Raw genomic sequence first — 24,830 nt, 5'->3', positions numbered from 1 at the left:
AGGTAAAACAGTAATGAGACTGTGTTTAATGTTATTCTTTGTGGATGTAGTTTTTAGCTTTATTATTATACTCATAACAATCTGATTGGATCACATACATTTTAGGATGTTTTTGTAATATAAAACCATTTTAATATTGAGTGCTACTACAATATAGAGGTACTATAGTCCAGCAGTTACCGAAATTTAAGTCAAAGAAAGGGTCACATCCATCTTACATAGCGATAAAGGGCAGACAAATTCAAATATTTAAAGCCACCCTCTAGTGAAAATCCATGTGGTGTTCTTAATGTGCTACAAGACATATCAGGGACAACATGAGCAGTCATCTGCACGGCTGGGCCTGTCTGCTTTCAAACTGCAGTGTACCAAGGACAGGCTGAACAACACGTTTTCAGATTGGCAGGTTTGAGACGTCACAAACCTAACGAGCCAATCCCGTTAATGGACGGGGTGACGCTATGCATATCATTATGTGTAACCTATGGCAACCACTTCGGCAATGCGCGAGCCAGCTTTAACCGTCATCGTAATTTTTGCAAACTCACTGCTGACTAAACGATGGCAGAGACGTTTTTTGTTTTCATGACGGAGGGGGCGGTTGGAAATGTACATATTGGGCAGGGACTATGCAGATTGGGGAATTTTAATGAGGTAGAAGGAGGAGATGCCTTGGGAGGATTTTTTACAAGGTAATCAAACGTATTTTGCAGAAAAAAAACATATCAGACACAAATTATTATTTAAAGCAGAGCATTTTATATGTCTTACAACATGACTGGAGCTGCCCTTTAAAACCTAAGTCTCTATTCAAGTGTATCTTTAACAGTGTGCCGTGTTTTCTTTGCTGTAAAAACATCATGTTGCACTCCTTGAACCAGTGTTTATTCTAGTGCTTCATTCAACTATTATAATTACCTTCCATTTTAAAGCAGCACAACAGTTTGAATGTCAGTCTTTAGACGAATGCAACTCAGCTACTTGAAAATAAAACAAGCAGTGACATCAGCGAACAGGAAGGTCCCTCTGACACCAAGAAGGGTGACACTAATACACCGAAACACAACCACTAGATGGCAGTAGTGATCTTAAACCCATGGTGACTTAATCTGAGCTCTATCACAGTACGCACTGTGCAATTATGAAACACAAAGTACTGAGCTTTTGTGTTCACAGTGTGGGCCGTCAACCTGGAACTACAATTACAGTCTCAATAACAAAGAGCCAGCTGAACCCAACCCTACATGTCTGGGAATCAGTGTACAGGCTTGGATGCACATGACATGTCATGTGTGTTTATGTTATGTGTACAGTTGCAAACAAGCAGAGAAATTTAAGCCTACCCTTTATAAAATGTGAACTAAAAGGTTAAAAGTTAGGACTAACAGGTTTAACCAATCAGCACAGACGAATACAGTCACACAAATATTACCGGTCTGCTCGGCTGAAGAAACACATGATCATTACAGGTCGTTTCACTTCACAGCTGTCCCTCGGCCATTATGAGCCGCTTCTGATAAATGAGCAGTTAAAACATGTACTCATTAATCCAATCCTGAATAACTGGCCTGAGAAGGTCTGTTTGGTTGCCACTTCCCCGGAATGTGACGTGGGAAGGGTGGAGGTGAGTCTAAGGAGCCGTGCCATCAACATTAGTCAGCGACAGTTTACTACCTCAGCACAGCAGCATTGAGCTGTCAAAGTTCAGTCACTTAACGGCATTCCACTCGCAACTACTTTCTGTGAACAATGCATGAGACAAACTCTCTAAAATACACAAATACTGTTGCTGTGCACACAGATTTCCCTCCTTGTCTGCACAGAGCAGTGAGTTCCAATAAAAAGAGTGAGGGTGGAATTCACTAAGAATGAATTGCAGCCGCTGATAGCTCCATAAATTGTGCTTCATTTACACCCGCTATCTGCTCCGTCTCAAGGTCCGATTCACAAAGCAAATTGCACTAATGATATTCAAGCACAAACACGCCCATTAAGTTTAGCTGACTCGTGCAGTTTGCTCTTGTTTTGTGTCTGATTGTGGAGAGAAGCTGTCTGCACCTCCACTCTCTGCTGCTGCGCTCTCAGGCATCAGTTGAGCGCACACTGACGGACCTCAACTTCATGCACAGATCGATGATGAGCAGGGAGAGGAGGGAGCAGCTCTTTTAACACTTTATTGTAAAGTCCAGACTTGACGGTGTTTACTAATTTAACTGTCTGTAACGCAGCTTAAATTTTTTTAAACAAGCGCGCAACAGCAGCTCATCCAGATATAATAATCCCTGTCATGCGTATCGGCTCCAGACCGTCTCCACATGTAGACAGTGTGCCCGTGTGCCGGGGTTGAGCCTCACACAGCCCCGGACTGATTGGTCTCCGATTATAATAATGATGACAAAATATTATTAACAGATCGTTTTTTACAGACAAATACATTTTTTGATCATACAAAAGGTGGAATTGTCGTCATGATCACTGGAAGAGCGTGACAGCCCTTATAATACTGCCCCACAGGTACCACCAGCTCTCTGCAGGCGGTAATATTTTCTCTCTAACTGCGCGGTGCTGTTAGCACTGGTGTTTGTGAATTAGGTGCTTTTTGCCACGAGGCTCGTTTACATAGAAAGGGGCCAAATTTGCCCTGAAAGTTTGGCTAATGACTCATTTAAATATGCGTGAGCGGCACCGGAGCACGGAGACACTGTGGGCTCTGCAGCGCACTTTGGGGTGCACTCAACCCTCTGTGTGTGCTTCGAGAATGAGGCGGAGACTTTTTGTGTCATTTGCACAGGTTTAGCCAGCGCAAAAGCAGCGCAATCCTTAAGTGAAGTCCTCCCCTGAGTGTATTAAAACGCTGACAGCCAAATATGTTAAATCTTTCCTGGAATCCAGTGTTAGAGTAGCAGAGTTTGAACCGTAGCCTTACTCACCCAGCTGTGGCGGTCCTGCTGTCTGTGGGCGCTGCGGCTCCTCATCCTGGACAGGCTGCTCTCCACAGCGCTGCTGGAAGGTGCAGATCGCCGGGACACACTGCGAGACCTCATCCTGTTCAGCTCCTGACAACAAACAGGGACCAAAGTGAACTCCTCATCTGCATCACCTTACACAAATCTACACTGAGAGCTGTCCAATGCCATGTAGTGATTCAGCAGTGATTTGTAAACCTGTGAGAGATAATCACAGACTACATGTAATCTCGACTAAAGCACCAGAAACCCCACATTGCAAAACTGCACACCTGGTCTACCTTAAAAGTTATATTCAGTCAAGTAAGCTTGTTTTCAGCAAAATAGTCTAAAAAGGATAAGATGAAGAGCAGCAAATATACACACAGCAAGTCTTTCACTTGCTCAAACAGACTCAAATGTAAACTATACAGTCCTACAAGGAGCAGAAATGTAGCTTAAAGTAATAATCTCAAAGATTTTCATTTAAATAAATATCTGTCAAGTCTCTATCTATCACCGAATGAGTTAACACAATGGTGATTGAGCCTATGGCCCACTGATGAAAGCCTTTGCATTTGCAGTATTACAGACTGGGTGCCTGTGGTAACTTTCACAGAAAAAAATCACAAGTGGCGCCCAGTTAGTGACGCGTTTTCCATCACCCAGCAGTGGTTGGTCAGAGAGGGTAGGCGGAGCTAAGTGGCTGCTTTTCCGGTCTCTGCAAGTGTTGCGAGTAAACAGTAATCTACTATGGCTGAACAAACAAAGAAAAGATGGATGACTACAGATACAACTTCAACAATAATTAAAAATCCAGAGAAAAAGAAACAAACTCGACGCTCAGATGAAGGCAAACAGTCTAAAAAGGAAAGCGACCGTCAGCCAGGAAAATCAAGAGTTACAACCGGAGCCAACCGTGGACGTCACACATGCAACACTGTCTGGATATCTGGGAAGTGTGCTCCTGCCATTACCGTTTGTCGCCATAGGTAACGCCAAAGAAAGCGAAACTGAGATCTTCGAGATTATCACTTTAAATAACAGCGCATCAGCATTGATTTGAGACTTCTACTTTACTCACCTGAGCTCCCTGTGATCTCCTGTGGCTGCGGACGTCTGCCCTGCTCTCTGGTGGCTGGGGCTCTCTGGGGAGCCATAACTGCTCTGTAGTAGCACTGTTGGAGACTACACCTACAGAGCCTCCAGCTTTGGCCTCTGGAGAAGGACCCAAGTGAAGCGGCTCATCCGGTGCAACAGACCAGTTTCTTTGTGGAGCCTGGACCCGGTCCTCTTGGAACCTGAGGAGGAGCTGCTCTGGGCTCATTTTGTTGGCAGGTTTTCTGGGTTCAGCTGCTGGTTTGTCCACAGACATCTCAACAGGCCGCAGCTCCCACGGGTCCTGAGGAGACATCGTCCACACAGGGCTGGAGATACCAACTGAAGGCATCAATGGCACCTTCCAGCTGACGTCTCTCTCAGGTGAAGGCTGCAATCGAACTCCAAACCCTGTGTCTACGCCCTGGATACCAGAAACAGGAAACAGGTCCTTACTGGGGGAGGGCTGAGCTTGAGACGTGAAGGAGTCTATGTCGAGGATGGCAGGCTTGTAGGCCTCTTCAGCTCTCAGAGACGGCTCCTTCCATCGTGTTGCAGGGTCACTGCGCTGAGGAGAAGCCTTGGAAAAGGAGTCATTTCGGAGCACAGAGTCCAGATCGAGCACTTTAGGCCTGAGAGCTGACGCCTCCAACCTCGCCCTCTCCTGTTCCTCCTTCTTCTGCCTCTCCTTCAGTCGCTGCCTCTCTGCTTCCTGCTGTTTGGCGATTTGTCTCATTTTCTCTGCCTCCTCCCTTTCCATCTTCTCCCTCAGTCTGCGTTTCTCCATCTCCAAAATCTGCTGCCTTTCCCTTTCTGCCTGCTTTTGCTTTTCAAACTCAAGAAGCTGCCTCCTCTCCATTTCCTTCATTCTCTCCATCTCCTCCTTCATCTGTCGCTCCTTCTCCAGCTCTCGTTGTCTCAGCCTCTGGTTTTCTAACTCCTCTCTCTCAATGTCGAGCTGTCTCTGTCTCTCCCTTTCTAGCTCTCTTTGTCTCTGCCTCTCCAGCTTTCTCTGCGTTTCCCTCTCAATCTCTTTCTGTCTCTCCATCTCCATCTCCCTTTGTCTTTCCCTTTCTTTTTCAAGCTCTCTCAGTCTTAACATCTCCTGTTCTAGAGCCATCAGTCTTATTTTCTCGGCCTCTTCTCTCTCCATCTTCTCTTTGAGTCTCTGCTTCTCGAGCTCTATGATCTGCTGCCTCTCCATTTCTCTCTGCTTCTGTTTCTGAAACTCTAAGAGCTTTTGTCTCTCCAGCTCTTTAATCCTCTCCAGCTCCTCCATTTTCTGTCTCTCCTTTTGTAACTCCAGCAGCTGTCTTTCCCTGTCCAGCTTTCTTTGCCTCTCTTCCTCTCTTTGTCTTTGCCTCTCCTGTTCACGCTGTCTCTCCCTTTCCTGCTCCTCTAACTCGCTCTTTCTCTGTCTTTCCAATTCTCGCCATTTCTCTTTCTCAAGTTGGCGTTGCCGTTCTCTTTCTTGCCTCTCTCGCTCCAATTCTTGCACTTTCTGCCTTTCCAGGGCGCGCTGTTTCTCCTCAAACTCCTGTATTTCCTTCTCATAGGCCTTCTGCCTTTGCCTTTCAAATTCTCTTTGCCTCTCTCTCTCCTTCATTCGTTCAAACTCTAAACGCTCTTCTTTCTCTATGTCCAGCTGTCTCTGCCTTTCCCACTCAAGCTCTTTCATTTTTGCCTTGTGTCTCTCCGCCTCCTTTTTTAGTTCTCTTTTCTTTTCAACTTCCATCATCTCTTCTGTCGTCTGTCCATCCAACGTGGACCTGATCTCCTCAACTTGGTCTTGAGCGCTTTTCCCAAAAGCTTCCTCTAAAGATGTATTCCTTCTTATTGGTAAAATCTTCCCTTGAGAACTTCCCATAGCAGACCTTGCAGATAAATCATCAAAGGGCACGGTCATGTCCATGGTTGATGGAGAAACTGGCTCTTGTATTTGTCCAGTCAACGCAAAGTAGGTTGCTCTGGGTTTGGGCTGTTCGTCTGCCTGCAGCATTTTCAAACGTTTAGGCGCTGCAGCCACTTCCTCCTGCTCTGCCTCCCTGTGCCTCTCTCTGTCTGTATCCACGTGTCGTTCCACTTCTGTTCCCTTACTCGGATCTGGTTCGAGACCTGTAGCGGTCCACTTCGGCAATGCTCCCACTCTCAGGTATCGTGGTTGTTGCTCTGGCAACTTGTCAAAAGCTGGTTCAGTATTCCTCTCTGCTGTCGGCCTGCTCCCTTCTGAGCGTCTGGAGCGTAGCGTCATGGCCTTATCCTCCCACTGAGCTGATGGGACGCTCTCGCTCACTGCCTTGCTCTCTTCTGCTGCCTGCACAGTGTCGAAGGCGTGCAACACCCGCAGAGGACTGGATGGCGATACAGGCTCTTTGTAGGTGGCGGTGACTAGAGTTCCATCGTCACTACTTTCCCTCCTCAGCGATGGGCTGCTGAGCGAATCCTTGGTCTTGATCACAGGTTTGCCCTCGTCCACCATCAGCACATTGTGCCTCTCCACAACATTTTCAAACAGGGATGCTCTCACTGTCTGTATGTCACCGCTCTCTTTGGAAGTTGCCCTTAACATCTCTCCCACCTCAGGCTCTTCAGACGTGGAGGCCTTTTTGAGCGGCTCTTGGGGATCTTTTAAATCCACAAATGTCCTCTGGTCACTGGGGGTGACAGCTGACTCTTCAGTCTAAGAAAATGCAGAGATATACTGAGAGTTGTTAAATGTTAAGAGCAGGTTGCAATTTATTTTATACACAAAAACCTTTTTAGTAAAAATGCAGAGATCAAAACAAATGTGAGCCAACAACAGAACAGAAGAAAGTACGCCACACAAAAGGAGTTAAAGTGATTGAGTGAAAAACTGTCAGTGTGGAAACGGTATCCGCTTGTTCTGCGTTGGCCTCACAACAGTGGGTGTGGTGCAGAGTCGGTAATCAAAGCCTCTCTGTGTTGACCTTTTTCCTCTCTGTGTGTTTCATAACCAACAGCCACCGGGGATGAGTAAGGTGCCGACTGTGTTAGGTTTCAGAGCTTTGTACGTGTATGACAGCGACAGTCCTTTTCGCTGCACTGCCCTATAACTGCAGGGTAAATGTTCATCTTGACACACAGGTCTGAAATGCAAATGTAGGCACTCGGAGTCTTCTGAAACATGGATATCACAAATTACCCATTCAGGGCTCGACATGAGCACTGGCCGGCGGTATGTTTGTAACCCTCTGGGCCAGTAGATGAAGGCCCGGTGTGCCAGTAGGATTCACAAGCCCACAATGTACACAATATAGAAGCCCTCCTGAGATTCACAGTCCCAATGGACTGGACTGATTACTTTCTACGAAGAATCCCTCGGTAATCTCCATCCAATGTCAGCATCACTGCAGGCACTTTGGCTGCTGCTGTCAACAACACTGTACATGCTAGCTACCGCGACCTAGTGAAATTCTTTTAACCCCCCCCACTCCTTGTCAAATGCCAGGAGAAAGGACAACACTTGAAAAAAAGAAGTGCAATGACATATGAAGTTGGTAAATTGTGCTCGTTGTCAACCCCTGCCATTCATGCCTAATTTTAAAACAGTGAAGTATATATGCAGCCAATTAGGCTCATTCTGTCAATTCAACCAAACCTGTATAATGTTCATGAGCCATTTTTTGTCTTCTCTTTTCCAAACACCTTTGTTTTATTTTGGCAGGAGATTACAAGAATCACACCAAATGCAGCTCTGTTTAGAGAAAGCATGTGAAAGATTTTCCCAGCGCTAAGCTGTTACACAGTTTCTAATTGTTGTTCTCATTTATAGATTAAGGCCAACAGAAACTAGTTCATATGAAGCTTAGTTTCCCTCTCTTACCCTCCTCTGAGGATCTTTGCTGATGTCATGGTGGTCTGTCGCCTCACTGAGGGAGACACTGCCGAGGTCTGCGGACCTCTCGGGTGTAAACCTGATGGACATACATCAAACGAGACAAAAGCCATGCATGACAATGGAACTCCTGGACAAAGACGTGGGACAAAAACATGCTGAGAGCAAACTGAAAGCATCTCTTACCTTTTAGTCAGGTCGAGAGGCAAGGGGCGGGGCTTCAGAGGAGGTCTCAGGACAGGGCTCTGCAGGGGTGTTGTGTCCTCTGTGAGCTGCTTGATGAGCTGTTTAACACCCACCGCTGGTTCTGCTTCGGGGACTGGCTGCACCGGAGAGTGAAGATCCGACCCTTGGCCTGCTACACCTGCTGGAGAGGAGGACGAATCGAGGAGGAGACTGATCCGCTTCTTGATGCTTACCGCACGCTTTTCCTCATCCGTCTCTTTCACTGTAATATCTTCTGTCTTCTTGTTGCTTTGGTCCGAGACAGCCGGCGTTGCTACACTATCAGTACTTTGTGGTGTGGAATTCTTAACAGGTTTCTCTGTGTCGTTTCTCTGTGGCAGTGCTTTCTCCTCTGGAGTGTTCTCCTTAGTGTTTGCCTTCTGAGGTTTACGGTGTAATGAGAGACCAACAGACTCAAATTTGGACGTGAGATCAGCTGACAGTGGTCGTCTCCCGCTCCAGCGAGGACCAGAAACTGGTGGCTCTGTCTTCGTTGGACTGTCAAGGAAAATGGCGGATACAGGTCTTTGCCTGGATCCTCTGGACTGGGGTCTGAGTGGCACTCCCGCATCAGGTTTAGCCTTTTTCTTTTCTTCCTCCTCCTGCCCTAACAGATCCAGAGAACCCATGGACTTGGCTCGTGATATGGAAGGACCACTTTTGCTGGATGTCATCTGGTCCTTCTCATCTTCCTTCTTAGTGGATCCAGACCACTCTGCGGCTGGCAGTTTCCTAACACTCTTGATGTAGGCTAAGCTTGATGCAGCAGGTCTCTGCCTCAATGCTGGAGCAGGAGGACTGGGTTTACTGGGGTCACCAGGGATAAGAGGAGGGGCTGGTTTAAATGGGTGGACCACTGGCTTGGTTGTTTGGCCAATGCTCAACTTATTAGATGTCTTAAAGTTAGTAGAGGTAGGTCTGTTGGGGTTGGTTGACTCTGGTCTTGGTATGCCAGTGGCAGCTGGTTGCTGTGGTTTTGGACTGAATGGTGGCTCTGGTTTGTGTACAGGAAGGCGAGTGCCGTCTGGTCGTGGTTTGGGTTGGGGCTTAGGGGCAAGTATGGGCTTAATGGTGGGGTTCCTCTCCACAGAGAAAGGTTTGGGACTGAGCCGTGGCTTGGGGCCCGGTACAGGTTTGTTAGGCTCTGTAGTGATGATATGGGACTGGTTGATAGAAGGGATGTCAATGAGGCTCTTATTGCTGGAGTCAGTCAGAGGACTCAGGTGAAGTCGTCCTCCCACCCCTGTCCTCCCCACCTCCCCAGCCTGGACCTCCACCTGAGCAGCCATCATCTTCAGCAGCACCTTTAAGTGAAAAGAAAACGTGAGCTGGGCTTTGTTTATTATTGTGGTACAGAGCAACAGTATGCAAAATTATACTTATAATTAGCCTCATAGCACTCCCCGTTTCTGTCATTACTGTGGACTTTGCCTTGGGAGTGGCTTTCAGTGCAGCGCAGTTAAAGACCTGAGAGAGATATTTACACAAGGCTATTGATCACTCCAGCACGTTTTAGCACACGTGCTAACCGCTAAATAAGGAGCGATACAATTAGCTAGATAATTGTTTTTGCTACACAAATTCACATGAAGAGGCCTTTTTCATGAAAGGACATGACGCAGTAAGAGAAGCCCAGCAGCTTCAGTTTGAGGATCCTGGAGTTGTGTAAAGTGACTCACAGTCATGGCTCACTGGAATACTTGAATAGAAAAACAGAGCCCTCATTATTGTTATTTTTAACACCTGTTTTGAATAAAAGTAAAAAAAAATGTAATGTTTAAAAGATGTATAGAAATTACATTAATACAAATTTATCTTAAACTAATTTCAGCATTCATGAAGCAGTCAGAAAGCACTCTATGATTTTTTCACATATAAGTTATTGTGTGTCCTCCTTGGCTCAAGCAGCATCTTCAATAATCAAGCATCTGATGATGATGTATAATAGAGCCATACAGATTTTAGACAGGAAGCCAATAAGGGCACATCTCTGTGATGTTCTAAAAAAATTAAATATGTTATGTTTGGATCATTTCATTAAATTAGCTAATCGATTTTCATTTCAATAAATGTCTGTTAAGTCACTATCTATCACCGAATGATGTACTGTAACACAATTGTGACTGAGTCTATGGCCCACTGATGAAAGCCTTTGCATTTGCAGTATTGTGGACTGGGTGTCTGTGGCGACTTTCGTGGAAAAAATCCATCCGTTTTCCATCACCCAGCAGTGGTTGGTCAGAGAGGGTAGGCGGAGCTAAGCGGCTGCTTTTTACGGTCTCTGCAATTGCTGCGAGTAAACAGTAATCTACTATAGCTGAACAAGCAAAGAAAAGATCGATGACTACAGATACAACTTCAAAAATAAGTGAAAACCCAAAGAAAAGAAACAAATTGGACGCTCAGCTGAAGGCAAACAGTCTGAAAAGGAAAGCGACCGTCAGCGAGGAAAATCAAGAGTTACAACTGGAGACAAACGTAGAGGTCTAGATAAGTGGGAAACGTACTCCCGCAATTACCGTTTATCGCCATTAGGTGCTGCCAGAGAGAACAAAACTGAAATCTTTGAGATTATGTCTTTAAGCTCGTCCATAAATGCTTAAACCATCAGGCTCCTCGGGTCCTCACTGACCTGGTGATTCCACTGAGAATAACAGGCTCTGTAACATGCGGAGCATCTAACGGAGATTGCAAGGTGCCCTTTCGTAAAAATTTTCACTTGGACGAAGTGCTTTTTCTGTTCAGGGAATCAACATGTGGAATGTCTTCCCTGCCGAGCTCAAACTGGACCCTGACTGGGAGCATTTTAAACTCAAACTGAGGAAGAGGGCTCAGTCATGTAGTCACGTTTGATTTTGTGCTTCCTGTTTTCCAGTTGATTTTATTGTAGGATATTTTGGATCCTGTATTGTTCAATCTGTTTTATTGCTGTTGAGTCTGTTTTGTACTGTCTCTGACTCATTCAGGGACGGGCATTGCAAATTAGCCAAGGCTATAAATGCTGTACTGTGTGGCATCCGTTTACTTGCTTCCTACTTGTCCCTTTTCAAATAAACATTAATTATATAAATAAAAAGTCTCTCTGACCAGTTATCTTCTTAATTAGCTATAATTTCCTCTATAACTGACCTTCTTTACAGCAGACATTCAGATTTATCAAATCAGAAAAGGTTCAGGCGTGCTCAAAAATAATAATCAACGGTCCATTAAACATGTTTTTTCAATTACAATAACATTCTGCGTAAGCACAAGCTGCATGTTGACGAGTCTCTTCTGTGTCTGTGATGAGCTCAAGCTACGATTCATTTTCTGATGGCTATTTAAATGTGTTCCCTTTGTTTTACATACACTATAATTTGTTTGGCTACTTTGTATAGTCTACAAGCAGATGTTTTAAAGGCGGTTGCGCTTAAAAAAAAAAGTCAGAAGAGGTGTTGCAATATTTTAGCCGCACTGACTGTTGCTGCATTTTTACAATGTTCAATATCTTTAAAATGTGATCTACAGTCTGGCCCAAATAATTTGTGATGACAATACAAGTGTAATAATCTACCAAATATAAATTATTAATTTTAAATTTGCATTATTAAAATGACTGGTTGAGCTGTGATCTGGACTGTGTACCTTTAAAGGTGGATCCTGAGACAGGGGAAGGGCTGGACAACTGTACAATGTCATTGTTTTCATTTCATGTTGTTACACAGGCAAATCAGGCTCAGACTGTGAATGGGGATTCCATTGCAAACACACACCACACTGCCATTTCAATTTAAGCTCCTCCCCTGATGAACTTTCATATGCTTATCTCACACTGCATCTCAAACCTAAACGAGGCAGAGTGATAAATCTGAGATAACTACGGTTTATATGTCGCTGTTCTTTTGAGATCAGGTTTATCAGGTGTTCCCGTGATGAGAAGGAAGTAAGAAAACTCAAGCACTGCTGCTTTAAGAGGCTGTTTTTTCACGGCTGATAATGCTTTCCACATGTTGCCGTGTTGAGATACTTCACAACACAGACCAGGGAAACAGTTCTTTTGAAAAAATGACACGTTAAATCACGCTACTGCAAATAATCTCAGCATATCTTACCTGACCAGATGTCAACCGTCTGCCGTAGAGCTCTGGCTTTTGTTGTAACCCAGCAGCGATGTCATATCACACAGCAGGAAGGAGTTGAAGGAGCCTAAGTAACAAAGCACACAAGCTTTCACTCATCAAGACTGCTGTGGTAGACAAAATCACAGCAAAGCTTCTCCGGGGCTGTATGAATGCGTTCTCTCTGGGGTGTTTGCACGCCTCCATACTGGAGCAAATAGATGGTCATGTTTACTCTGACACAGACTTGAGTAAACAAAGTCACACCCAAACATACATTCAAGTTGATGACAGAAGTCCAGACGTGAAAAAACAACAAAAAGCAAGAGGAAAGTCGTTAACGGATCGCTGCAGCTTTATGTTTACTTTAACCTTTTCTTGATTTGCATTGTGCCCTTAATCACTGCTCACCTGCCGTCACTCGGACACTACAAAGTATATCTATGTAAATTCAATCTGGCAACATTGAAACCATAAATCTTTGCTGTCCTTTTCTGTGGGAGCCATTCCCCTCTCTGTGCATTCCCCTCTCTGTCTATTTTAAGAGTATCAACTGATAACCTTCTTTTAATCCATAGATTCACTGAATCATAACTGGGAAAGAAAAAGGAAACAGAGGGATACATAGGAAACCCAGAGACTTGTGCTCGGCTAAAGCAGATTTAAAAGTTTGAGAACTTGAACTTTGGATGTTGACAGGAAACGCCTTCGCTAAGAAGGAATGCTAAATATTCACTGTGATGGTGGGTCTAGCAGCACAGCAGGGATTTGGAAAGTGTCTGCCATATATAGCCTTAGACATACAAGCAGTCAGCATAACTGAAAGCCACGTACAACAAAGATCAACAAGTCGAGATCCGTATCACTGCTAGCATGTAAACTACAGGAACACTCAAAGAACTGGGCAAGCATTTTTAAGAGTCTGGTTTTGCAAATGTCACATGCACATTTCTTCGACTTTGGCAGGAACCACATACAGAAGGAGAGTAGGGCATAGGGAAGGCAGCTGAGTGTTTGTTGTGTTGTGTATCAATCCAGTAACCTGGTTAAGCCAGTTATACAGAGGAAACTTTCCTATCATAGACAATAGACTCGTCCACGTCAACTGATCTATAAACAGCTGAAAGAAGAAGTATTGTCACTCGAGTGAGCACAAAAAAGCTTTGAATTACAATCTGCAAACAAGCAAATGTGTGCAGCATCTTATAATTAAACTCAAGCTGAGGACCATGCAGATTTTAAGTTTTCTGTAATATTTATCAGTATGATTAAAGCTCCTGTGAGGAGTTTTTGGATCGTTATGAAACAGACTGAAATTAATTCTGATTACTCTCTACCAGCCACAAAAGCAAATCAGACCATCAGCGACAAGATTGATTATTTCTATATAGTTAATTTTAATGCCTGAAACCGCCAGGGGGGTAGGCGTCAGACAAAGCCATTCACTGCACGCTGCCTTTGTTTACATTTTCCAGGGCAAAAATCTAAAGCAATTGATACATATGACTATTTTTTGGTTAAAAACCACCAATTAAGCATGTACAGGAAAAAAGAGACAAGAGGTACGGCTTTGTCCACAGTGGGCGCCACAATCAACACAAACCGAAAGTTCCTCACTGTAGCTTTAAGTATTTTTTTAATAAATATATATATTTAGGGCCGGGCTAGGGCTGGGCAATATGACAATATATATCGTTAAAACAATATGAAAATGTCTATCGTACATGTTTTTCTATATCGCCTCTATCATGATGTCACAAAACCAGCGGCTGAACTGCTTTACAGCTATTTTCACGTCATTTTGACAAAGCTTTACGATCTAATCCTTGCACGTGTGAGTGAACCTGGAGCGAACCATAGAGGACGGCAGTGTTTATTAACATGGACATTAACGTGCAAGGTCTCAGGTTCAGCTAGAGGGAAAACGGAAACTCAGTACTTTTTATTTGTCAAGTATTTAATTCCCACAGGATTATCCAAAAATAGGCTTAACCATGTGGTTATTTCATATGGACTAATTATTTGTTAAATGACCAGAAAACATGCTCTATCATGATATATATCGTTATCGAGATATGAAAAATCATATATCGTGATATAAGATTTTGGCCATGTCGCTCTGCACTAATGTAGATGATCAATTAAAATATCTTAATACAGATCATTTGAAGTTATTCCACATACATCAGTTGCTGTATTTTATTGATTAACTACACTTCCTTCACTCTACCTACACTCATTTGATGATTTACACAATTGTCATTTTCATTACAATAAGTCCGTCCCAAACTAGACTTTGCAACAAGTGCTACCTCTTCTTCCTGTCCTGTTTGCTCACCTAAACTACCTCATCTCGTGAGCGGTACCCGGTCCAATTTAAGAAACGACAGAGTTTACCTGATTTGAACAGAAGTGCATTAAATGTACAAAAACTATGCACATGTGTTGAATGAGCATGATGGATCCAGAGTAAACGTGAAGTTCAAATCGTTCAATAATTACGGAGAAAAGATGAAGGCATCAACAGCTTGCTGGCTAGCAACGGTGAGCTAACAACTCAAGAAGCTGAACTCCAAAATGGAAACACTGACTGAACCTGCCTGTCGCTGTTTGATACGAACTGGAGACAACTTACCCAACAGGAAAGTCAGTTTTGTCCTTTTCCTTGTCGAAACAACTCCAAAAACAATAATTTAAGCCAATGTGAGAGGATAATTACGAGTCGTGACAGTTCGTTAGTGCAAGGGCTAGCGGAGTAGCTAACTTAGCAGGTTTACTTAGCTAGCCAACTGGCTGGCTATCCCGTCTCAGGTTGCAGTGTTGTTGACAGGCTAGACTAGACAGCGCTGAACAAGCCGCCTGACTGGTTAGCCTCCACTCCAGTATCAAGTTAGCCACCACCACATAGGTGTTCCGGTTAGGACTTTCAAAGTAAATTGTAGGGAAAAAAGTAAACAGCTAATTCTGGAGACACATTTGTATTTTAACCAGGGGTTTTAATGTAAGCACTTATAGGCGAGGGAAATTTAATACACAGGTAATTTCTTTTGGTGAGAAACCATAATAAACCGTTGGCGCAATTTATTTTAAAGTAATCTAGTTACAGATTCTACATGGAAATCTAGAATCTGTAGGTAGGGACACGGATTTTAGGTATGGCAAGTGTTATTGTTTCCATTTGTACTACACTTGTAGTCCGAGTTATATTGATCAACCATGCATCAGCAGGCTGTGGTGTATGCAGGAAAAACAGTCCGTGAGGAGAGCAAAAGCAGGCGTAAGGTAAGGCGCTGTAATGACATCCCGGCTCCCATCAGTGGTCATCTGACAATGATTTAGCTTCTTATTAATCTCATTAAACAGACATCGGCATGCTAACAGCTAACAATCCGTTCTAGATCTAAAATTCAACTTGAATGCATCAGAAATGATTGATCCGGCCTCTGTTCAATAAACAAGAATTTTAAAAGTTGTTTCCTTCTCCTCTTGAGGACATACCTGACAAAGCTTGCATTTTTACTTTTTACAAATCGGCATCATGATATTAAAATTTGGGCAAAGGTGAGACCCATTAGTTACAAGTGAATCACAAGAAAAAATGTTTATCTTTACATAACAATGCAGCACACGGAAAAGGAAGTCTTGACCAGAAGTCGTTTATCGCTATGGGATCAGTGATTCATTTTAAAGTAAATCGCCCTGACTTCCGGGCTGATGTTTAGCTCAATGTGGATAACTTGACGCACCTTTGGCTCGCTACTACACCGACAAAGGGATTATCCCATCCAAGCTATGAAGGGTTAATTGTTAATTATCAGGTTAAAAACAAACACATTGGGGCTATGTTTCAGAGAGTTTAATAGAATAAACCTCGGGCAAATTTGTCTGAATTTAGAATTATTTTTACATCTACAAGGAAACCCCCCAAAAATCTATGAAAAGGCATTGACATTTTATAATTCCTAAACTTGCTCCTTTCCTGGTATTAAGCATGCAGTCAATGTATGAAACATAGACTCCAATAATAACTTTTTAATACACTAAGAACTTTTTAATAGATGGGTCGTATTGGAGCTTAGGATTGTCAGGACTGCCCTCATGTGGTGAAAAATAAAACAGCATCCAACAGATGGCAGCCAGTCTCCTAATTGGATAGTGACTTCCAGTGATTGACCTTCCCAACCCACGATCCTTTTTTTGTCCTTGGCATGAGTTACATCAAGAATAAAACAGTCAGTCAGTCATTTGATTGTGCATAATTGTTTATTCAATTCAACAGACTAGTTATGTTCACTAGTCTAAACTTGCTCAAAATTAAAAGGTGAATTAAAGAACCCTCCAACAAAATAACATTTTAAATCCACTTCACTTTTGGGTTTCACCAGCCTTCTCTTAAAGCATCACTCCTTTTCAACACTGAAATTAAACTGGGGGAGTAATGTTAAAGGTTAGTAAATGTCCTACAACAGAAGGTGACACAGAGGAGAATGAGAAGAAAGTGCGTATTTATGGTTTAACCTGGCAGAATATACTGGAACTCTGTTGACCCAACAGACCTAATCTCTTTAATACTGTGTTTTCACTTCTGCACTGTGGTATTAGAACATTTTGTATTCAAGTTGTTGTGATAGAACACTAGGGCAATAATATCAAAGCAGCACCAAATTCATAGTCTTTAAAAGGCGAGCACTAATCTGTGAAATACAATGAAATAAATCTAAATGTGTTTGTTTTTTTTCTATCTGATGTAAAGTCAAGTTCCAGATTTAAAATCTAAGCACTGAGTACTCTGGAAAGATTTTAAGGTGCATCGTACCTGCAGCTGGCTGACTGCTACTATAATATCAAGCACCCTAAAATTGTCTTACCCACATTACTCATGGATTCAAGATGAGACACTGAGGGAATGGACATCACACAGCAACCTCTGTGATGCATGTCAGATAACTGGAAGCCATGAAAGCCTGAAGCATAAACAATATGAAACCCTGGTGTCGGTATTTTCCTTCCTTTGCTTAGCATCTGAACAAAATGTTACACATGGAGCTTTCAGAGTGACGGAAGTGGCTGCAAAGCTTTGACGTAGCTCCAAATGAATGCAAATTAAACTGATGGTTTGCCAACCAAACAGTGGATCACACCCGTAGAGAAGTGACTCAAAGCAGCATTAAGTTTGGCTACAAACTAAAACCCTTGTCCTTAGCTTATAGTTCCGAGAAAGATTTGCATGAAAGTAAAAACACAAGTACTGGGAAGATTAACTCAAGAAATGAATGAAATGATTAAATGAAGTTCAGTGTTGTCTACTTTGTGTGGACCATGGATGTGCTGAACAGAAGTTTCTGCTTTTTCTTTTTCTTCTTTCCTCCTTTCTCATCTAAAAGAGAAGACAACAGGGATGAGTGAGAGTTTAAAAAACAAACCAACATTGATTTTACTAGTAATAGTTAATTCAAGAATGCCCGACCTGGGACAACCACAGGTTGTGGAGGAGCAGCTGGACCATTATCCAGCTGCAGAAGTGCCTTCTCGATAGCCTGACTGAAAGAGTTCTGGAAGCTGGGCACGGGGACGCGGTCTGACCCGTCGCTCTCTCCATCGCTGTCTGCTGCCGGGGGAGCTAGCAGCTTATCTGTGTGGCACAAAACACAATACTGACGTCAGGAAGCCTTCAGGGAGGAACACCGCTCAGCAGCCGCAAAAACAGGTTTTACAGGAAATACATAATAATACACAGAGCTTCGATAATTTCACCCTCACCATTACAGTGTGTGCTACTATTACCAACTATAAAAGGATAGAGGCGTGTCTGTTTGTAAACATTGTGTGATATATTTAAGCTCAACATTTGAGACATTAAAAAACCATCAAGAAAATTGTTACGTATACTGACTGTAAAATTATATACTTCACTCAGGACGAACACAAAACTCAAATATGGGGGAAGATAAATGAGGTTGCTCAATCTTAGTTTCAGCTGAAGGCACTACTGGCAACATCAGGCAAGTACAGACCTTTATATCTGTAATTAAACTGCCATGGACAGCTTTAGTACATTTTGCAAAAATGATCAGACTTCATATTTGGCTTCTGGTTTGAGTATGATTAACTATCACTGTTGCTGCAGCCCACTATCACAAGCAAATATAAATAGATTCCGAATCAATGCTTAGTTTACTTTTGTTGTTAAAATTATGCATCAAATGTTCAAGTCACCACAACATCTACACTCTTTCCCTACCTTTCTTTGGAGTGATCCTGGTCCCAGCATCCACTCTGGCTTTCCCATCTCTTAGCATCTGTGGAGGACACAGTCAGGGTCACGCCATGTCAGGTGTATAACGTAAGTGCTACAGCATTAGCATTAGAGATTTTAATTGACCCTTCGCTAAGCCCCTCCCTTGAACGGCCACTGTCCAATCCTATGTTAGCAACCGTAACTAGGCGTGGGAGATATCCTCAAAGTTTAGAGCGGGGTGCCATATTTTTCGCTTTTCCCAAGCCAAAAACTCTAAGCTAAAATAAGATAATCCTTAATTGATCCCCAGGGGGGAAATTCGGGTGTTAGAGGAGAGATGTCGGACATGGATTAAAAATTGTGGAAAATCCTGTCTGGCCTTCAGCCTTTATTTTACCAGCCCTTGGTTTGTGCCATTGTTGTGGCAAACTTGTACAGGAATTTGTTGGGCTTTTCTGTTGTGCCTTTAGGAGATCCAGTGTTTGGATCAAGCCCACGATATGCGAGCAATTTCCTGACGTGCTTTAAACAAAAAATTAAAAAGTGGGATAGTTTAGTTTTGCTAGCAACGGGCTAAAACATAGGAGATAATGAAAGTGAAAGGGAGCCACAACTAAACATTTGCTGAAAATAAAACAATATATTGACTTAACCTGCTGTGCAAGAACATTGTTGTTCCTGTATGTGATTGTCCTTAACATTAATTGTCAAGACGCAGGGTGCCTGACACTTGCATTGAGACAGGTGAGCTTTTGCATTTATCTTTATGTCCTCTTCATTCTCAACACTTCGCTGACAAATTATATTCTGGATGTAGCTTTCAAATGTGTATTGTCGTCCTTTCTGTCGACTTCTCTCTGATGTTTGGGAACTATTTTTCCGGGAAATTATCCGGAAAAATTATTCCAAGGGAATTTATTTCCCTTGGAACATCTCTCACTGATATAGTTGAATACGCCATAATATTTACATGCCGGTGCGAAAGCTCGACAGGCGTAGCAACAGTAACCAAGGTCGTGGGACTCAGCAAAGGGTCAATTGTGCAGCAATGTTGGCTTTATGCGTGTATTGCAGTACTCACCTGTGCAAAGGACATACAGTGGGAGTCATCCTCCACACTGCCCACAGTGGGTGAAGAGCTTTGCGCATTCAGACTCGGGAATCTAATCCCATCTAAAACAACAAAAGGAACGCTTAACACAACGTTTAATGCTGAACATAAGTCGTAAATGCAGAGGAAGGAGCCGCTCTTACCAGAGGAAGGGCTGCAGCTGAGGGGTGAAGGGGGATTAAATATGAAGTCAGGCTGAACTGGAGGGCTGCTGTAGTGAGGCGGAGACCCGAATGCTGGGAAATGATGAAGGTTCTCTAATCCAATATGCACCTCAGGATCTGAGGAGGACATATGAATGCAAACACTGTTACAGACCTCACTGTAGCTTCCCAGATTTGTCTTGATGTTTAATTTTCATGTGGAGCTGTGATCTGATCAGCTGTACTTACATTTACCCTGCTTCTTGTTCTCCTCTATCTCAATTCGCCTCTCTCTGCGCTTCTCATCCCTCACTTTCTTCTGCCTCAGGCGCTTCCTCTTCTCCAAGTCATCTGGTAGTTTGGAGGAAATTTAAACAAAACAATCTATAAAATCTCCTTCAAAACAACTGTGAATCACTTTCTAAAAACAAGCAAAGCGTTCTAACCTGCAAAAGTGTCCAGAGTTTCTTTGGACAGGATTGGTGGCTGCAGGGCTAACTCACAGATGCTGAACTCGCATGTGAGTGGCAGGTGAGCCAGGTAGCGATGCCGACGACGGATCTCCTGTAAGAAAGCCAGGCATAAAAAGAACAGTCAAAGTGAAACTGTCTGCCAGATTCAGGAAGTTCAGGTGAAGTTTTAAGTAGAATTTCAGAATAGAATAGAATATAGAATGTAGAATATAAAAGCGTGATCTAAACAGCAAGTGATGTGTGCATTTGTTTGCTGACCTCAGTGACTGTGTGTCCCACTATCTCCACCACTGTAGCAGTGATGGAGTCCGGGCTGGCCTCCAAGCTGCCGTATTCACGCAACAGACAGCGTACATTCACAGGATGCAGGAACATCTGCTGGCAGTCGTCAGCTGCAGGAAGACACATGGGAGGGGAGGAAAAAGGTTTGATTCAATACTAAAGATGAAAAGCGAGGGAAGAAAAGAAAAGTTCAAACAGACTTCCTACATATGTTAAAAGGTCAGACTCAACCGACTAAATAACAGGATAAAGCAGGTGTTTTGTTTGTGTTAATGTAATCAGGAAAGTTTTCAATTCTCTGTTACCTCAAAGACACATTTCCCTTCCGGAAGCCAACTTGAAACAAACCCTACAAGTCTTTAGCAGGAGTGCAGGGAGTCACCCACCTTGGTAGAAGTAGTAGTAGGGTCCGTGCACTGCACTGGTTGAGGGCCGGCCGGACTCCGCATGACCGGCAGGACTCTCGTCATCAGGCTGTGGTTCTGGAGCTGCGTCCATCATGTCCTCTGGAGGCTCCTCCAACACACACTCCAAAATTTCTTCAGGGAAGCCTGGCAGCCCTGCAGCGGCGGCCTCTGGGGCCTCTTCAGCCTCTGCAGCCCCTTCAACCTCTTCAACCTCTTCAACCTCTGCCACCTCATCATCAAATGCAGAGGAGTACTGCAGCACGGGCTACAAAGGAAAGGGACATGTATTACTGAGCATAACTATAGCCACTGTACCATGTAAGAAAAGAAACTACAATTGTGGGAAAGAGCATGCAAGTAAAACATTATTTATCAAATCCCCTGAACATACTTCAGTGTCAAACCAATGTTAACAAGTGGCTTTGTTAGACTCACCTTGGTGCTGCTGGTGTGAGTAACCACTTCCTCCACAGGAGAAGAAGGCTCTTCCAGAGTCAGAGTGGAGAAGTCGAGGCTGTCTTCTGCATTTGCCTTCTGCTGCTTCAGAAGCATTTCCTCTCGCTCCTGAACAACAAAGACATTAAACGATCAGTCTAAAACTCTACTGTGAAGTAGAATTCAGATTCCACGAGTCATGCCAGAGAAAAAAAGAAAGCACTGATCTTACAGTATATTCGTCAGCAAAGAAAAACGTGGCATCATAAGTTTTCTTCTTAAGATTTCTTTTCATGCCTGTTTTTTTGAATGCACTCATTTCATACACTGATTTCTTATTTACTATGTACTGTCTTTTGCTTTATTTTTGAAGTCAGGTGTGTGTGTAGCTTTAATTACCTGCAAAAGACAAAGGGCGCTCTGGATGAAGCACCCTGGGGCGTCCTCATCATGGCTGAGCTGCACCTGCAGAATAGCCTTCTCTTCTTCCACCAGGCTCAGGACCTGCGCCGGGGAGGTCAGCAGCAGCTTGGAGTACGGGCTAAGACTCGCATCTAGACAACACAAGACGTGTTGAATGGTGAAAAATTATTATCTTATGTATCTGTTGACTGTTCTTCCTCTTTAGGAGTTATACATAGTTAACACCTCAAATTAACAAATGGAAAATGGTTCAATTTTAAATCTTCCTATAACATAAACAACCTTTGTGAGGACATAAAACTTGTAAAAGGAGCTAATCAGTAGTATTACTCTGAGTCATATAAAGTCATCTGAAGACAACAATGCTAACAAGAAATCAACTCTCTCTTTTCTCTCACCTCCGAAGCGAACAGGCTCCTCCACCTTCACCCACTGAGAGCTGGGCATGGCCACCAGAGCCCCCTTTTCCCTCCGCATCAGACGCATGGTGATGACATCACCAGCCACATATTGCCTGGTCTCCATGGCAACCACACTGAAACAAGGAACCAATTGTTAGATGTCACTGTCAAAGAAACTCCACGAAACCAAAGTTATTAGAACTGCCGCTGTTTGAAGGCCTTTCTAAGAACTATACTCTTCTTTTTTAGTCCACAAAGCTTTACTTAATTAATTTACCTCTTCAGGTCAGCGGTGTGGACGGCCTCATAGCAGATGGGGCACTTGGACCAGCTCTTGTCACCAAGAGACAGGTAGTGCAGCATGCACGGCCAGCAAAAGATGTGTCCACACCGGGTGATGCGAGCTGCCACAGGAGGGTAGAGGCAGATAGGACAAGACGGCACCTCATGACTGTAGATGCGCTGGAGACATACACAAATTGATTGTAAGTTTACATTAAAGGATGTAACTGAATGTGGGTTGCATTTATTTTACACTAGTAGTACTTCAGACGAGAAGCACTCACCACTTGCTGCACACAGTCCCAGTTGACCAGAGTGTCTGGATCAGTGAAGTGGGCCTTGTAGTCCTGGTCATCAGTCACCACAAACTGGCAGCTGAAACGCACAAAGTGTCTTAACACCCGCACATTTAGGCTTTATATTCCACATCATGTGATGTACAGAGAGGCTGCTCACTTGGCCTGCAGAAAAAGCTCCTTGTTGAAGGGCTTGTGCTTGTGGCCCCATTTGTTCCGGCGGCCCCAACCGGAGTGGCCTCCATCTCCGACGCCACCGTTACCTCCACGGGGCTCAAAGGTGAAGTTCAGCAGGTGGTTCAGGCTTATTTTCTTCGGTCCTGCAAACTGTGCCGGGCTAAACTCGGCCCGGCGTGTCTCTGCTACCTGGAGGGGCAGACGTGGATAAGAATCTGTGAAGTACCTCTTAACTTAATGTAATTATGCCGTGCTTCTTTGCAACTTTCAATAATCAGATCAGTTGATCCTTTGAAAATACTAACCTCCTCACGTCGTCCTCCACCTGCAACCCCATACTGTCGCCCTCCACCTCTCTGAGGGGGTCTCTTGTCAAAATTCTTGCTTTTCTGTGAATTGGTGCGGCGAGTGCCGGGGAAACTGTCGGTTTTAGGACAGGAGGGCTCACGCTTCCGGTTGTAGCGCTTGGAGCCTCCATTATTTTTACCTTCTGTAAATGAAAAAATATGCACATTCTAGATTAATACAGAAATAGAATTAAATATTTAATATCAATGCTGATTCTGGATTTGTAAGCTGTTAATTAGAAAGTGATAGAAGTCAATCATAAGTAAGGTGAGGTTTGAAACCTGGACCTTTGAAGGATTTAAACTTGCTTAATTAAATAAATTCATTAGGGAAACTGATAAAAAAAAGGCTTTATAAACACTGTTTAACCAATACTGGATTAGGACATGAGTATTTTCCAGCCATTTCTTGAAGCCAGGAAATTTCCACACATTGATAATAATTACATTTAGACTGTACTACAGCAAATAAAGTTGACTTCACTAACATGTTGAAAAAAACATTTAAAAATGTATTTATTCATACAAGAAACCCTTTTGAATATTCAAGTGAAATCTTTGTGAACGATCACTTACTCGGATGGTAAATTAACAACTAGCTAGGGATAAAACTTTATGAGTTGATTGTTAAAATATAGCAGCGTGTTTTTGCACACATAGTAAAAAGAAATGTGGTGCATCAATTCAGGGTTATGGTAGTATTTCAAATACAGTGCTGTGTGCAATTATTAGCTTAAGCTCTGACAGTTCAGAGGGTCAAATGTTTTGAATGCGACGTCAGCCCTATCAGATAAACAACCCCTGCGCTACTGCTAGGCCCAGCAGGCCACAGGGCAATGAGCGTTAAGCATAGGAGCATATCTTGTTTTTGACAACTTTCAGTAACATGAGTATTGTTTACTGAGGGCTTTCACCTGTTTTGGGTTTAGATTCGCCCGGTGTAGGGCCTGTGGAGCTGGAACGGGGCGGAACCTTGGTGCTGGTGCTGCTGTTGGGGTTTTTCTCCATGTTTGTTTCCGTGCAGTGAGTAGTGCTGAGGCCGAGCTCCGGGCAGAGAGCCGCCGAGCTCTCTAGCATCAAACAGAAAAACGAAAGAGGAAAGCGGGTTGCAGTGAGTGCGGGTCAGGCGACGAAGGCCCTTATTCATTTCTGTCAAACGCGGAGACCCCATCACGGCGACATCTTGACAATAAACAAAACCGAGAAAAATAAGAGACACGATTTCGGCGTCTCAAGTTATGGAGGCTGTTGGAAGAGAGGACGAAAGCTCGCCACGCGGGGCCAAGACCCCCCGAATTTAAGGTTTTTACTCGTTAAGGAAAACAATATGCCCTTAACAAGGCAGTAAGTGTTTTCCAAACGCTGGAAAACGTGTCAATTGTAAGATTTTTACCAAAAAAACACGTCCGTTTCAAAGCGCTTACACTAATGGCGACGGGTCGCCAAACAGGAACCTGAGAGACCCGGATGTTTCTTGTACTGTCTGAAAATATGCTCAGTGCGGAGGCCCTGCAAGGCATTATGGGACATGTAGTAGTAAAATATTTGTCATTTATATCGGTACAAAACAATACAAAACCTTAATAAACAGTGT

At 43.5% G+C, this 24,830-nt stretch overlaps 2 protein-coding genes across 2 annotated transcripts in view; both read right to left on the bottom strand.

Moving 5' to 3' along the window:
* The window catches only part of LOC138609744 (calponin homology domain-containing protein DDB_G0272472), a 32,598-nt gene extending 17,560 nt beyond the window's left edge, over nt 1-15,038 (bottom strand). The window contains exons 1-6 of the mRNA XM_069682394.1: nt 14,857-15,038; nt 12,216-12,309; nt 8,086-9,428; nt 7,888-7,978; nt 4,030-6,723; nt 2,931-3,056 (exon numbers count right to left, since the gene is read on the bottom strand). Of these exons, the coding sequence (XP_069538495.1) occupies nt 2,931-3,056; nt 4,030-6,723; nt 7,888-7,978; nt 8,086-9,416 (4,242 nt within the window). The 5' untranslated portion in view covers nt 9,417-9,428; nt 12,216-12,309; nt 14,857-15,038. The remainder of the gene's footprint in view (nt 1-2,930; nt 3,057-4,029; nt 6,724-7,887; nt 7,979-8,085; nt 9,429-12,215; nt 12,310-14,856) is intronic.
* Nucleotides 15,039-16,465: 1,427 nt separating this feature from the next.
* On the bottom strand, nt 16,466-24,687 carry rnf10 (ring finger protein 10). Its single transcript, XM_069683428.1, has 17 exons — nt 24,151-24,687; nt 23,195-23,379; nt 22,873-23,078; nt 22,701-22,791; nt 22,412-22,596; nt 22,132-22,268; nt 21,710-21,864; nt 21,311-21,439; nt 20,855-21,140; nt 20,445-20,578; nt 20,160-20,277; nt 19,963-20,064; nt 19,714-19,851; nt 19,541-19,632; nt 18,463-18,520; nt 17,689-17,853; nt 16,466-17,598 (listed from the first exon to the last, which is right to left on the bottom strand). The coding sequence occupies exons 1-17, from the start codon at nt 24,311-24,313 to the stop codon at nt 17,525-17,527; spliced, it is 2,418 nt and encodes an 805-aa protein (XP_069539529.1). The 5' UTR covers nt 24,314-24,687; the 3' UTR covers nt 16,466-17,524.
* Nucleotides 24,688-24,830: the final 143 nt, after the last annotated feature.

This window comes from Semicossyphus pulcher, unplaced genomic scaffold (genome assembly GCF_022749685.1).
Source record: "Semicossyphus pulcher isolate SPU_LCO1_2020_fin unplaced genomic scaffold, fSemPul1.0.p SCAF_6, whole genome shotgun sequence".
Classification (NCBI taxonomy): domain Eukaryota; kingdom Metazoa; phylum Chordata; class Actinopteri; order Labriformes; family Labridae; genus Semicossyphus; species Semicossyphus pulcher.
This window is presented reverse-complemented; position numbering and strand designations above follow the sequence as displayed.

Bases quoted from the DNA above. Each gene is read 5' to 3' on its own strand.
- rnf10 (XM_069683428.1), bottom strand. From the start codon at position 24,313: ATGCTAGAGAGCTCGGCGGCTCTCTGCCCGGAGCTCGGCCTCAGCACT. The intron at 22,597-22,700 runs GTGAGTGCTTCT...GTATGTCTCCAG, and splicing joins GGGACTGTGTGCAGCAAGTG to CGCATCTACAGTCATGAGGT. The intron at 17,599-17,688 runs GTCGGGCATTCT...CTTCTCTTTTAG, and splicing joins ACAACCTGTGGTTGTCCCAG to ATGAGAAAGGAGGAAAGAAG.